Source organism: Trichomycterus rosablanca, chromosome 7 (assembly GCF_030014385.1).
Source record: "Trichomycterus rosablanca isolate fTriRos1 chromosome 7, fTriRos1.hap1, whole genome shotgun sequence".
NCBI lineage: Eukaryota > Metazoa > Chordata > Actinopteri > Siluriformes > Trichomycteridae > Trichomycterus > Trichomycterus rosablanca.
This window is the reverse complement of record NC_085994.1, coordinates 41,599,988-41,616,045: the sequence shown is the minus strand read 5'-3', so window position 1 is coordinate 41,616,045 and position 16,058 is coordinate 41,599,988. Positions and strand designations below refer to the sequence as shown.

The window sequence follows — 16,058 nt, the reverse complement described above, 5'->3', positions numbered from 1 at the left end:
TTTCTAGATGATTCTTTATTCTTTATTAATCAGATAATAATTATAAACATGATTTATGAAACATCAGAGAAAACCTGAAAGTACCTGAGAGTGAAATTATTCCTTTATAAAACCAGTTCAGTTCTCCCACACCAGTATCAGCGTCCAGTTTGAACGTCTCTACAGAAACAGTCTAATAAAATATCACTAATCACACTGCTCACGGCCAAAAGTATTCGGACGCCTGACTGCTGGCCTGTCGATCGTCCCGATTAAAAAAAACAGTATAAAAATAAATAAGAACGATTATCTAGGAACCAAAAGCGGAGTGTAGAGTTTACACTCCTAATGTACGTAAAGTTCGTTATGTTCACGCTGCCCCCTAGTGGCCGGAATGCGCAGCTCTAATTTACAAATGAGTAGCGTGGCGGGATATTCTGGGATTCCGAACCTCAGCTCTGCTAGCGATCGGCATTGCAGACGGCTGGGTGGGAAAAGACGTGACAAAAAAAATGAAGTGGGCGTGGTCTTTGAGGCCATGTAAGGACCCTGGTTAGTAGTCCAAGGCGCCTGTACAGAAGTGGAGGAACGTGGAGATGAGGGAGACTGGCCTCACGCGCCAATCCACCGAAGTACGGGGGCATAAGAAGGGGTCGGTGGAGCGCGGGCGTATCGGAGGGTGTGTGTCAGGGGAATTTACCCCCCCCCCCCAGCAGCAGAAGGGTAATGGGCTATGACTAAATTGGGAAATAAATGCGAATAATTTAGTGCAACCAATAAAGCAATAAACAAGGAGGTCAGAATTTCAGATCGCAGTCAGTCAGTAACAAACCCGCGTCCCCGAGGCCGCGCGGCACCTACAGCGTGACGCTACAGTTCAGGTCTTTGCGGTTGACCTCGTGCCACATGAAGAAGATCTGGTGCGGGATGAAGCGGTGGACCAGCAGGATCTCGCGGTAGAAGCAGGGGTTGTACGAGTCCACATTCTCGGAGGGCACGCGCAGGCCGGTCAGCCTGATGCCCATGTGAGGCTCGGGCCTGAGCCCCGCCCTCTCCAGGCACATGCCCATGTAGACGTCGTCGATGGGCAGCAGGCCGATGGAGCGCGACTGGTTGTGGATGGTCCTGGCGGTGAAGAGCGAGAGCAGGAAGCCGCCGCCGCCGCAGTACGGAGGGTACCGCTCCGACTCCTGGACCTGGACCGGGATGAAGTACTTGCTCCCGGGGTCTCGGATGGGCCCCACGTTGTAGATCAGATGCCCGACGAACAGGTGCCGGCTCCCTTGGTCGTCATCCAGGCCCTTGAGGAACTCCACCACGTTGTTGGTGTTGGCGAAGATGTCGTCGTCGCCGTTCAGGAGGAAGCGGGCGTCCGGGCAGCGCCGCTCCATCCAGCTGAGGAACAGCATCTGCTTCAGCGTCAGGTTGTAAAAGGAGTCGTCGAAATCCCACTGCAGGACGTCCCGGTGCTCCCGGTTCTCGATCTCCAGCAGTTTATTCAGCCGCTCCTTCTCGAACCCTTTGCCGCTGGTGCCGGATATGAAGACGGTCCGGATCCACTTCCCGCTCTGGAGTCTCTCCGCCGCCCAGGTCTTGCGCAGGACCGCCCGCCGCTCGTAATTCGCCGGCGAACTCTTGATGACCAGGAGGAGGAAGATGTTCCCGGAGTTCCGCGCCCCTCCGCACTTTCTGGGGACGTCCAGCAGTATGGGGAAGTCCCGGCAGTGCTTGTATAACAGGAAGTCCTGGATGTTCCCGGGTAGAGAGGAAAACCCGCTGATGTTGAAGGCCGATTCGTTTCTTTCGCATTTTGGCGTTGGCGGTAGCGTCGGTGGCGGCGCCGGGGGCGACGTCGGGACGGTCGGCGCGGTCCGAGCCTCGGCTACTTCCTTCCTCCCTTTTCTGGAGAGCTTCACGGTCTGGTCCTGCGTGTTGCTTCGGAAAAACATCAGCAAGCACAAAATCGTCATGGTGACCAGAGCGGCCAACTCCAGCCTCCGCCAACATCGCTTCGACCCTGATCGAGAAACAAATCCAGTTAAATTAATACCAGTTAAACACTACATAGCCAAAAGTATGTGGGCATCTATTTTCTCCCAGTTTAGTCATAGCCAGTTCCTCTTCCTCTGCTGGAGACCCCGATGGCGTACGATGAGGGTATATTCTCCTGACACGCCCTCCCTCCGACACGTGCGATAGCAGAGCTTCAAAAACGAGGAGATCAGAACCCCAGCGCTGGTGCGCGATAGTAAATTTTGATGTTTGTTTACGTTGATGTCACCATAGCGACGGTGCTGGACCATCAGCGTCCGGTCCACCGGAAACACCGGAGAGCCGCTGACGTTCCTCTCTGGTGAGACGCATCATCTCATGCTTCAGTTCCTCCGTCAGCAGGAGCAGCTTCATCACATCGTTCAGCGTGGACAGTCTCCCACGCCTCGGGCAGCACGTCTTTGTTTATGGGAGTGGTTTTTTCTAGTGCTTGTCATACATTTACGTTTACATTTACAGCATTTAGCGGACGCTTTCAAATATCACTGAATGCAATCTCAGGGGCCCAACAGCGGTAACTTTCTGAAGGTGGGGATTCAACCAGCAACCTTACGATTACTAGTCCGGTAGTACAAGTTCAGCATCTTAACCGCCAAGCTGAAAGGTGCCACCTGGGATCGGATGTGGTTTGTATGTGGTTTGGGACACAGCCCAAAATATGGGACAACATATGGGACAACATATTTTTTACAAGACTTCAGGAGGGGCGTCCACATACTTTTGGACTTATAGAGTAGTTGGACCCCTGAGCACGAGCTTGTTAAACCGCAGGCTTTAATATAAAGAATGTTCCACGAGATTTTGGAGTGTGTCTGTGGGACTCTGTGTTCGTTCGGTCCGAACAGCATTTGTGAGGTTGAACAAGAAGGCCTGGGTCACGGTCGACGTTCCAATTCGTCCCACAGGTGTCCGACTGTTGCTACAAGTTCGAACCATGTAACTGCGAACACTCGTTGGCATCAGGTGTAACAGCTCAGTAATACTGAGACGGGTGTCCACATACTTTTGGCACAACAGGTTTTGTTTTTTAGGATCAAATAAAACAGTGAAGGTTTTAGTGCACTCACCATAAAAGCCCCTCAGCACCTTCATCTTCAGCTCACGTCACCTACAACACATCAAATATAAAGATCACATGATCACAGCAGCACAGCGTGAAAAAGTATTCACACCCCCCCTCACCGCTTTCCTCTCTTACACTACCTGCACACTAGGGGGCGACGAGTCAGGTGGGCAAAATTATCTGGTCACATCATTAAATATTTTACGCTTAATCTCAGAAGCTGCGACGCCCGACACTCCTAACACACGTTAACACTCCAAAAGTATTTGGACGCCTGACCGTGAGCTTGTCGATGTCCTATTTCAAAAACAATCGGTATTAAAACAGACTTTGAAGTGTGTGTGTGGGAATTTGTGCCCGTTCACTCAAAAGATGTCAGCATTAGTGTGGCTGGGTGCTGATTTATAACGTTCATGTTCCGGTTGATTCCAAAGTAGTTTAGTGGGGCATAGAGCCTAATTCCCTCACTCACTCATTTACTGACTCACTCATTCATTTACTTACTCCATCACTCACTCATTTATGTAATCCCTCACCCATTCATTAGTTCCTTCAATCATTCATTTATTCCCTCACTCCTTTATTTATTTATTCCCTCACATTCATTTACTTATTTATTCCTTCACTTATTTATTTATTCCCTCACTTATTCATTTATTTATTTACTCACTTATTCATTTATTTATTTACTCACTTATTCATTTATTCCCTTAATCATTTATTTATTCCCTCACATATTTATTTATTTATTTATTCCCTCACTTATTTATTTATTCCCTCACTTATTAATTTATTTATTCCCTCTTATTCATTTATTTATTCCCTCACTTATTCATTTATTTATTTGTTCCCTCACTTATTTATTTATTCCCTCACTTATTAATTCATTTATTTATTCCCTCACTTATTAATTCATTTATTTATTTATTCCCTCGTATTCATTTATTTATTCCCTCACTCATTTATTTATTCCCTCACATATTTATTTATTTATTTATTTATTCCCTCACTTATTTATTTGTTCCCTCACTTATTCATTTATTTATTTATTCCCTCACTTATTAATTTATTTATTCCCTCTTATTCATTTATTTATTCCCTCACTTATTCATTTATTTATTTGTTCCCTCACTTATTTATTTATTCCCTCACTTATTAATTCATTTATTTATTCCCTCACTTATTAATTCATTTATTTATTTATTCCCTCGTATTCATTTATTTATTCCCTCACTCATTCATTTATTCCTTCACTTATTTATTTATTCCCTTAATAATTCATTTATTCCCTCACTCATTCATTAATTTCCTTACTTACTCATTTATTCTTTCACTCATTCACTTATCCCCTCACTCATTCATTTATTCATCCCCCCTCATATTTACTTATTAACTCATTTATTCACTCACTTATTCCCTCATTCGTTCACTTTCTCACTTATTTACTAATTCCCTCACAAATTTATGTAGTGAAATTCACTATTCAATCACTCATTCATTCCCTCACTTGTTCATTTAATCTCTTAGTCATTTCCTTATTCCCCTACTAATTTACTTAATCTTACTTATTCTCTCACTCATTCAATTATTCACTCACATATTCATTCAGTTAATCCCTCACTCATTTACTTATTAACTCATTCATTCATGTACTCGCTCATTTACTGACTTACTTATTCATTTATTCTCTCAGTCATTTACTAATTTATTAACTCATTCATTTACTCCCTCACTTATTTACTTGTTTACCCCTCTTGATTCTATGTTTTCTATTGTAAGGCCTCCACCGGTTCCCAGAATCTGATCCTCACGCCTCAGAGCTTCTAATTTAGGAGGGTGAGGAGTAACACGACTCCTGTGCCACACCGACACCTCTCTCTCTCACGCCGTGGTTCATGTAATAACATGCGCCAGAGCTTCGGCGCCACGGAAACACGAGACGTTGTTCCACAACAACCGTCCACGTCACAGCAGGTTTCTGTCCGGGGCGGCGGCAGAGTAACATAACCCACTGCTGCTGCGGTCCAGGGTTCGAATCCCCGGGTGCTGTCAGCCGGTCGGGTGGTATGTCTATGTTTGAGGATGGGGGGGCTGCAATGACCGGCGTCCTGTGCGGGGTGTGTTACCGGACCCACTGTGACCCTGACCAGGATAAATCAGTGGTAAAACAGACAATAAATGAATGAAGGAATGAATGAATGAACGTTTCAGCTGTAACAGCTAACAGGTCTAATAAATCAGTGATGATTAAAGGAAATGATCCATGATGCTTTAAACTTTCAGGAACAGTTTAGGGAAGGTCCTTTCCTGTTCCAGCATGAGCAGCATGACCCTGGGGCCGGAGCTGTCCACCCCAAATATAGACAGAGGAGCAGAGCTTGGAGGTTCTTAATGATATAAACGTGTGGTGATCAGGGATGCTGGGTTGGTGTCGTTCTGCCTCTCTCGTCCGATCACTCAGGTTTGATGACAGTGGGCGAGGTGGGCGCTGATGCCCTTCATGATCTTGTTACCTGCTCGCTCTCCCTTTTAGTTCTGCTGTGATTATTAGTGGGCGGAGTCTCATGCTATTCTCTGTAAAACTGATATTTTACTCTTAATGATTCACATTGTAACCACAGTTTCTGTTGTTTTCCCCCGAGGTGGTTCTGAGGGAAACCTGTTTACCCTACTGAGGTTAAGGAATGAAGTGGAGACTGCCGTGCCAACAATGCTGCTCCTGCCGGATGTCTACTGTAAAAAGTGCTATATAAATAAAGTCAATCTGACTTGACTTGACTGAACGGGCACAAATTCCCACACGCAGGCTACCTCAAAGTCTCGAGCTTCTGATATCATCACATGAAAGTCGCTCTGGTTAAATAAGCGCTCGTTTCTGATAAATGACGTCCGACATGCTCTCGGTCAGGCGTCTGAATATTTTTGGGCGTTCCCCCCTTGTAAAGATTTGATTCTTTGATGTGATTTGATTTCTTTGAAGGTTCTCCTGGTTTGAACAATATCTGATGAAAACACCGCCTCCAGTGTGTTTACTCTGTGAGGAGATTAATGGATAAATTAACAGTGTCAGGCGTGGACATTGTTAAATTCTGCACTCCTACACTCCTTGTTCTCGCCGCTACGCGGTCACGTGGTTCGTGTAACCCTCCAATAGTTCCAAACAAACCCGGCGCTGTCACGTTCTCATATGGAACCGGCAGCAGTGAATGAAATATTAAACGCTAAATAATAAACATTTGTACAATTTCTGGGTATTTTCACCTGCGTTTACATTTACTGCATCTGCTTTAATGTCAATTTGGTATATAAAGTGGAAGATTGATGTTTATAATGACTTGTTAATAGGTTGTTCTTGTTAACACACAGTACATTATATTAGCGTACATTACATAATGCCATATCATTAAGTAGTAGAGACGATATACAGCACAGAGATTAAAGTTTTTTTTATGTTTTGTTTTTTGCATAAACTCTCCCTTCACTTTCCTGAGGATTCATAATAATAATAATAATAATAATAATCATTTTGGTTAAACACTAAGTCATGTGCTGGATTCATAAGGTTTACCTGCACTGAATGAACAGATTGATAAACACACTACCGTACCTTTAACATTATAGTGCAGGTACATGAAATAGCTTCATTCATCTCTTATTTCATGAGTGATTAATCATTCATTCCTACATGTAACACATGAATGAATTCATTATGAATATGCACACATTCATTTTGTCTAATGTAAGTGGTGAAGGTACACAAACCATATAGTTGAGTTAAAGTAGAGATATCCAAGGTAACATATTACTCCAGTAAAAGTAGTAGTAAAAGTAAAAATACTCTTTACCTCCACTTAAATAAAAGTACTAAAGTATTTACCTTCAAATGTACTTAAGTATGAAAGTAAAAGTATAATGATTTATTATGGCTCTAATGTTTTATGATCATTTCTGTAACAAGACTCGTGATTAATCAACTCATTTTAGGTGAAAAGACTCGTGTGTCATTGATTAAGCTTAACTGACTGAGCTAAATTCAGTTATACCTATTAATGAAGATAAACATGTAACATTTAGTGCTGAGCAAATGCTAAACAATAACAGTATTAAGTATATTAATGACATTAAATTCATTATTTTTTTAAAACAAAGCAACATACAGCTGAAAATGCTTGATAAGTGGTGGAAATGAACGGGGCTCTATGGGATGTTTGGAACTATTCAGAGCTCCACAACCCGGAAGCTGCGCAGAATAAATGTCACCGCCCCCGTTACAGCGGTTCCCTATGGGAGAGTCGCCGCTCTGTTCTCTCTACCGCTCTGACACAGATGAGACTAAGGGATGCAAGAACATGAACTTCTGTTTTTATTTCGGATGAATGGATGAACGGTGGCGCTGGTGAAGATGCTCGGATCGTCCTGTTCTGGTCTTCGGGGGCGACGCCTGGTCTTTTCAAAACAAACAGATTCAAATGAAAACAGAAGGACAAAGCGGCTATCACACGAATTCCTTTCATTCAATCACTCTGAAGTTCCTGGTACCAGAAGAGTTAGGACAGGGGCATGTTTACCACCGCATGTTTACCACCGCATGTTTACCACCGCATGTTTACCATCGCATGTTTATGTATTGTTTTTAAACGGCTGCGGTACGAGTCTTCCTCCTGAGCCGTAAATCTGGTGGGGAGCTTCTGCAGAGGAGCGGAGGCTGTTATAGCTGCAAAGCATGCTCGACATGGTAGCATTCCTTTCTTCATTTTATTCCTTCTCTGAAACGTCTCACGCCATACGTTCCAAAAGTATTCGGACGCCCCGTTTAAAAAAAACCATTATCCTCTGAGGAGCTTCTCGTGAGACTTTATAGTGTGTGTGTGGGAATTTGTGCCCGTGCTGTAGGACAAAGGGAGAAAGAAAGCCTCGGTTGACGTTCCGGTTCGTGCCGTGTCTTCGCCTCTGTGTAGAGCTCGGACATGAAAGGGCCTTCCCTAAACTGTTTAGCTATTTTAAGCACGCTTCAGGCGACGCCCTCGCGCCCTCACACTTTCATCTTTGTACCGACCCGTCGCTTAGCAACACATGGTCTTTGGGTTTCGTTACGACCGCCTGGCCGCTTCCTGTCAGCCGTTCAGGCGTGAAGCTGAGTTTGTGTTTCGTCTCTCTGTCCTGCTTCATCACCTGACCAGCTTCAGCTTCAGCTCACGGACTGATAACATGTTCACCTCAGGAACACGGACCACCGACCCCAACACCACCATCATCACAATAATCACTATAATCATCTCTACTATCAACACCACCATCATCACCATCATAAATACCACCGTCACTACCACCAACACCACTATCATCACTATAATCACCATCATCACTATAATCATCTCTACTATCAACACCATCATCACCATAATCATCACCACCATTATTAACACCCTACCCCTAACCCTACCATCATTAACACCACCTTCATCTCTACCATTAATAACACCATTATTAACACCACCATCACTACCATCATAAATACCACCACCACAACCATCATCACTATAATCACCATAATCATCTCTACTATCAACACCACCATCATAAATACCACCGTCACTACCATCAACACCATCATCATCACTATAATCACCATCATCACTATAATCATCTCTACTATCAACACCATCACCATCATAAATACCACCGTCACTACCATCAACACCATCACTATCATCACTATAATCATCTCTACTATCAACACCATCACCATCATAAATACCACCGTCACTACCATCAACACCATCACTATCATCACTATAATCATCTCTACTATCAACACCATCACCATCATAAATACCACCGTCACTACCATCAACACCAACACTATCATCACTATAATCATCTCTACTATCAACACCATCACCATCATAAATACCACCGTCACTACCATCAACACCATCACTATCATCACTATAATCACCATCATCACTATAATCACTATAATCACTATAATCATCTCTACTATCAACACCATCACCATCATAAATACCACCGTCACTACCATCAACACCATCACTATCATCACTATAATCATCTCTACTATCAACACCATCACCATCATAAATACCACCGTCACTACCATCAACACCATCACTATCATCACTATAATCATCTCTACTATCAACACCATCACCATCATAAATACCACCGTCACTACCATCAACACCATCACTATCATCACTATAATCACCATCATCACTATAATCACTATAATCATCTCTACTATCAACACCATCACCATCATAAATACCACCGTCACTACCATCAACACCATCACTATCATCACTATAATCATCTCTACTATCAACACCATCACCATCATAAATACCACCGTCACTACCATCAACACCATCACTATCATCACTATAATCATCTCTACTATCAACACCATCACCATCATAAATACCACCTTCACTACCACCAACACCACTATCATCACTATAATCACCATCATCACTATAATCATCACTACTATCAACACCATCATCACCATAATCATCACCACCATTATTAACACCCTACCCCTAACCTTACCATCATTAACACCATCATTAACACCACCTTCATCTTTACCATTATTAACACCATTATTAACACCACCTTCATCTCTACCATCATTAACACCATTATTAACACCACCTTCATCTCTACCATTATAACACCATTATTAACACCACCTTCATCTCTACCATTATTAACACCACCTTCATCTCTACCATTATTAACACCATTATTAACACCACCTTCATCTCTACCATTATTAACACCACCTTCATCTCTACCATTATTAACACCATTATTAACACCACCTTCATCTCTACCATTATAACACCATTACTAACACCACCTTCATCTCTACCATCATTAACACCACCTTCATCTCTACCATTATTAACACCACCTTCATCTCTACCATTATTAACACCATTATTAACACCACCTTCATCTCTACCATTATTAACACCATAATTAACACCACCTTCATCTCTACCATTATTAACACCACCTTCATCTCTACCATTATTAACACCATTATTAACACCACCTTCATCTCTACCATTATTAACACCACCTTCATCTCTACCATTAATAACACCATTATTAACACCACCATCTCTACCATCATTAACACCATCATTAACACCGTTATTAACACTATTATTAACACCACTATCATCACTATCATTACTAATCATTACTGTAATCATCACTACTATTAAAAATACCCTAACCCTACCATCATTAACACCATCATTAACACCACCTTCATTGCTACCTTTATTAACATCACCTTCATCACTACCATTATTAATCCCACGTTCATCTCTACCATCATTAACACCATTATTAACACCACCTTCATCTCTACCATCATTAACACCACCTTCATCTCTACCATTATTAACACCATTATTAACACCACCTTCATCTCTACCATCATTAACACCATTATTAACACCACCTTCATCTCTACCATTATAACACCATTATTAACACCACCTTCATCTCTACCATTATTAACACCACCTTCATCTCTACCATTATTAACACCATTATTAACACCACCTTCATCTCTACCATTATTAACACCACCTTCATCTCTACCATTATTAACACCATTATTAACACCACCTTCATCTCTACCATTATTAACACCACCTTCATCTCTACCATTATAACACCATTATTAACACCACCTTCATCTCTACCATTATTAACACCACCTTCATCTCTACCATTATTAACACCACCTTCATCTCTACCATTATTAACACCATTATTAACACCACCTTCATCTCTACCATCATTAACACCACCTTCATCTCTACCATTATTAACACCACCTTCATCTCTACCATTATAACACCATTACTAACACCACCTTCATCTCTACCATCATTAACACCACCTTCATCTCTACCATTATTAACACCACCTTCATCTCTACCATTATTAACACCATTATTAACACCACCTTCATCTCTACCATTATTAACACCATTATTAACACCACCTTCATCTCTACCATTATTAACACCACCTTCATCTCTACCATTATTAACACCATTATTAACACCACCTTCATCTCTACCATTATTAACACCACCTTCATCTCTACCATTATTAACACCACCTTCATCTCTACCATTAATAACACCATTATTAACACCACCATCTCTACCATCATTAACACCATCATTAACACCGTTATTAACACTATTATTAACACCACTATCATCACTATCATTACTAATCATTACTGTAATCATCACTACTATTAAAAAATACCCTAACCCTACCATCATTAACACCATCATTAACACCACCTTCATTGCTACCTTTATTAACATCACCTTCATCACTACCATTATTAATCCCACGTTCATCTCTACCATCATTAACACCATTATTAACACCACCTTCATCTCTACCATCATTAACACCACCTTCATCTCTACCATTATTAACACCACCTTAATCTCTACCATTATTAACACCACCATCATCACTACCATTATTAACACCATTATTAACACCATTATTAACACCACTTTCATCTCTATCATTATTAACACCATTATTAACACATTTACATTTTCAGCATTTAGCAGACGCTTTTATCCAAAGCGACTTACAGTTATGACTGAACACAATTTTAAGCAATAGTTAAGGGCCTTGCTCAGGGGCCCAACATTGGCAATTTGGCGGTGGTGTGGCTTGAACCGGCAACCTCTAGATTACAAGTCCAGTACCTTAACCACTGAGCCATCACTGCCCTGCACTTGCTATACTTGCCCTGCTATTAACACCACCACCATTATCACTACCATAATTAACACCATTATTAACACCACCACCATTATCACTATCACTACCATTATTAACACCATTATTAACACCACCACCATTATCACTATCATTATCACTACCATTATTAACTTCATTATTAACACCACCACCATTATCACTACCATTATTAACTCCATTATTAACACCACTTTCATCTCTACCATTATCACTACCATTATTAACACCATTATTAACACCACCACCATTATCACTACCATTATTAACACTTAAGATTATTAATCACTTCCACCACAGTTCATACATTTGTAATTTTGGTACATCTGGTGGTCTCAAAAGTAATCACACCCCTTTCTGCATATCTGTTACAACAGACTCACCCCCCCCCCCCCCCCCCCCCCAACATTCCTATCACGTGAGTACAAATTATCACCACAACTATCACCACCACAATCACTACGATTATCACCAGTAACTATAAAATGTTGGGTCAGGTTTTTACAGATGTACTGAGACTCCTGCTGCAAAATTTCATTCACACTTTGTTCTGCTCATTAACACAAACACTAAGAGGATAAAATCTCCTCCTGCAGCCATAAATAAAATCACCTGAGCACCATGATAGAGCTGTAATCACTGACCTTCCTTCAGCCTCCTGCAGCTCCTCAGATGTTCCTCTATTAAAATTCTTTATTTCTAAACTTCCTCACTGAGTTTGTCATTAATGACTCGAGTCGATCACAGCCAGACACAACCCACACGCTGATCTGTCCCTGTCATGTGATCTTCATTTAGATGAGGAGAGTGTGAGTCCTCTGAAACATGCCGTGTCATCACATCAGCTCCATTTAACGAAGGGGGAGGCAGAGACGCCGTCCATCCCACCCAGACGGCGGAGACTTCACCGGCGGCATCGGCGGCGGCTTTTATTCATATGTTCCTGAGAACCGTCGCCGAGCTCCTGGAGATGTTTCAGTCTTGGATAAACTCACCACAGTTCTTCCTGTTCTAGTTTAAGATTTAGATTTAGAAAAAAACGGCTTTTACTGTGGTTCGGTAGAGTCCTGGAGTCTTTTTTCCCCCTGAGTGCTTCTGGAATTTCTTTAGATTGATGCACAGATTTTTTTTGGGGTGGAAATGAATGATTATTGCATCTATTATGTGGATCTATTTCATAGTTTGAGAATAAGTTTAGATTTTAAGAATAAAGTCGTAATATGATGGACAAAGGAAGTGCAACAGGAAGACAGAAATAAACCTCCTGGTCTTAAAAATGAGTAGCGCTGAATCAGTTTATTATCAGTATAAGTGTTCTGAAACGGCTTTCCAACTGGCTTTTCTAATCCTAAACCGAGCTCCCTGTTGCGCACATTTCGACTTAAACCAAAACATCTCGAAGTATTCCGACTTTATTTTCCAAATCAAAACTTATTCCCGAAGTCAGCTATACAAAAATGAAGAAACACGTCTAACACGCCGTCTTAGGTTTTAAAACGATTTTTATCATTATTTTTTCTAATGGTAAACTTCTACAGAATTCTAGAACAGCCGTGTGCTTATTATTTATTGATTTATTTATTTTTATCTCATGATCTGAACAAAACAAAAAGTCGTTCCCTCTGATCAGGACTTTCCTGATATTCTATAAACGCTCGGGTCGTCTCTGTTCTGCTCATCATGTCACAGTCACGCACCGATGTTTATTTTGATCAGAGACACATAAGGAAATAATATGCAAAACAGAGCTGTGGTGAAGTGTGCGCTGCTTTTATCTTAAGATCACGAGATAAAACAAGAATAAATAACTCATGACCTTTTCAGACTTCAGTAGAAAACCTTATTTAGAGTCCTGCACGGTTTCAAATACAGTTATCTTTCTTCATGTTAACACATCATCTCGATGACTTTTGCACCTACAAATATCGACCCAAAAGATTATCACCACTAGCAACTTTATCAGTCCAAAGTCTGAGACACTTCCTATTGTTTCTGCAGGATTTTATTGTCGTTTAATGTTTTACTTTCTACTAAAATGTTTTCAGGATCTCACAGATTTAGAGTCCCTGTTATTACTGAACTATCAGTGGGATTCAGGTCAGGTCAGGTCAGGAGATGGACTAGACCAGTGGTCCTGCTGGGGTCCTGTTGGGGTCCTGGTGCATTTAATTGAAAAGAGTTGACGGAACGAGAAAATCAACACAATGTTGGCGTATGGAAGACGTCTTGTGAAGTCATAATTCTATTTTAAGGTATCTATAGACTATAGTGGGTCTTTGAGAACCGAACACATATTTGATTTGTCCACCACAGAGGGGTTCAGGTCATCTGATATACTTTTCGAAGTGGACCCATGGTGAGGAAGCTCCTACCACCAGTTCACCAGAAATAAACCCAAAACATCAACCAAAATAAAAAAACACCAAGATTTATACCTTCATCATGGATTCATCCAATTTTCCATGAGCATGAACATTAAACCTGGTCTCATTCTTGCTGGAAGTGTAAGAATAACATCATAACCCGTGTCCAGAAGGTCCAGACCATCCAGGACCTTTAGTTTTAGACCTTTTGTTTAGGAACCAGTCTGAGTGATTCTGGCTTCGTGTTTGGACTCGTTTGCTGGTTTACAAGATCATAAGTTAGGTTGTACTTTTATTATTATTATTATTACTTTAAAATAGTTGTGTTTTTTTAATAGATTTGCAGTGTTAATGCCTAGAACTCGGTTTGTATGTGATCTTTACAGATATAGATTGTGATATGGTGGCATATAGATGTTTATGATTGTAAATAAAGACTTTGTTTGGATGATATTTGAAGGCGCATGTTTAAAGCCGTGATGTGTGAATGTGAATTGAAGTTTTGCACTAAAATCAGACCAGATCTTTACAAAAAAGGGGTTAAATAATTCCCTCTCTGTGGACCCGCTTATCACGCGTGTATTTAATCTTATAAACTCGATTTTTTTTCGTGTAGAATCAGATTTTCCACGCGGTTTTGCGCGTTTGTCGCGTTAACGGCACAATAACGGTACGAGGCTGCGTCATAAATATTGGGACGCTCTGCTAGCACTGCTGAAAGTTTATCTAGTCTTTAAACTAAAGCAGAAACAAACACATCGAATAAAGAAATCCACCCGCAAATCTAAAACATCCCAAAATTCAAACTATCGATTCGATATTTAAAAAAAAGAGGGAAAAATTACCTGAAATTTGCGCAGGAACATTCGAGCAGATCATGGTGAAATGAAGTGAAAGAGCAGCTCCACCACAGAACCATCCGTTAGTATCACGTTTACCTCACACACACACACACACACACACACACAGTGGGCACACAAAAGTAAGTACCCACTGTTTAAACAACTGCCTGCACCACCTTCAGCACTTCCAGTCTGATCTACATCCTTCACATGAGTGTGGATAGAGTTCAGCCCCAATCATCTCCACACATTCTGCTCCACATCAGTCCTGAGCTCCTAAACGCTCCTCCATAAACGTCCCTGGTGATTTCTGAAACAATCTGGCTAAAACAAAGCACAAATTCCCATATGACCTGGCCAAGCCTGGTTTGCTCTGCTTCCTCTTTTCTTTGCTTCTGTGCATCAGGTTCCTCTCCAAAAACCCAAAATGCCGTGTTTCCTGTTAGATTCCAGGAAACAGAGAGACACTGGTGGCATTTTGTGGTCATGGTCAGAACGAGAGGATACACACATGGGTGGCTCATGACCCTGTGGCCCTCGACTCAAGCTTTTGTGTTGTGTTGTGCCTGCAAAGTATAAAAATGAACCTAAATGCAAGATGTTTAACCACGGGAGAACAACACTGCACCCGTGACGGAGAACAGGAACAGAACAGGGATGAAAGCTGGGGGCCCGTCAGAACCTGTCAGTTCTAGCAATGCACAAACGGCATGCCATAACATGAATTTTGGGGTGGGTTCCGCTCCAGAGAAGTTATTCCATGCCGCCTTTGGGGATGTCAGATCTCCCTGGACGGTTCCATCATGAGGCCCAAAATGCAAACTACAGTTCAGTTGCGACCCTCAGAACCTGTAAAATTGTTCATTTATTTGTATGATTTTTGTGATAATTATGAATTTATTTCATGATAATCTG

At 41.5% G+C, this 16,058-nt stretch overlaps 1 protein-coding gene across 2 annotated transcripts; it reads right to left on the bottom strand.

Moving 5' to 3' along the window:
• LOC134318543 (N-acetyllactosaminide beta-1,3-N-acetylglucosaminyltransferase 3-like) lies at window positions 1-15,200 on the bottom strand. 2 transcript variants are annotated; one of them, XM_062999537.1, is made up of 3 exons: window positions 15,147-15,200; window positions 3,099-3,139; window positions 1-1,996 (listed from the first exon to the last, which is right to left on the bottom strand). In XM_062999537.1, the coding sequence occupies exons 2-3, from the start codon at window positions 3,121-3,123 to the stop codon at window positions 837-839; spliced, it is 1,185 nt and encodes a 394-aa protein (XP_062855607.1). In that variant the 5' UTR covers window positions 3,124-3,139; window positions 15,147-15,200; the 3' UTR covers window positions 1-836. The 2 variants fall into 2 exon arrangements, with proteins under 2 accessions (XP_062855607.1, XP_062855606.1); XM_062999536.1 differs by lacking the exon at window positions 15,147-15,200 and having other exon boundaries at window positions 3,099-3,830.
• Between the last annotated feature and the right edge of the window lie 858 nt (window positions 15,201-16,058).

Bases quoted from the DNA above. Each gene is read 5' to 3' on its own strand.
- LOC134318543 (XM_062999537.1), bottom strand. From the start codon at position 3,123: ATGAAGGTGCTGAGGGGCTTTTATG. The intron at 1,997-3,098 runs GTGAGTGCACTA...TTTCTCGATCAG, and splicing joins GGTGCTGAGGGGCTTTTATG to GGTCGAAGCGATGTTGGCGG.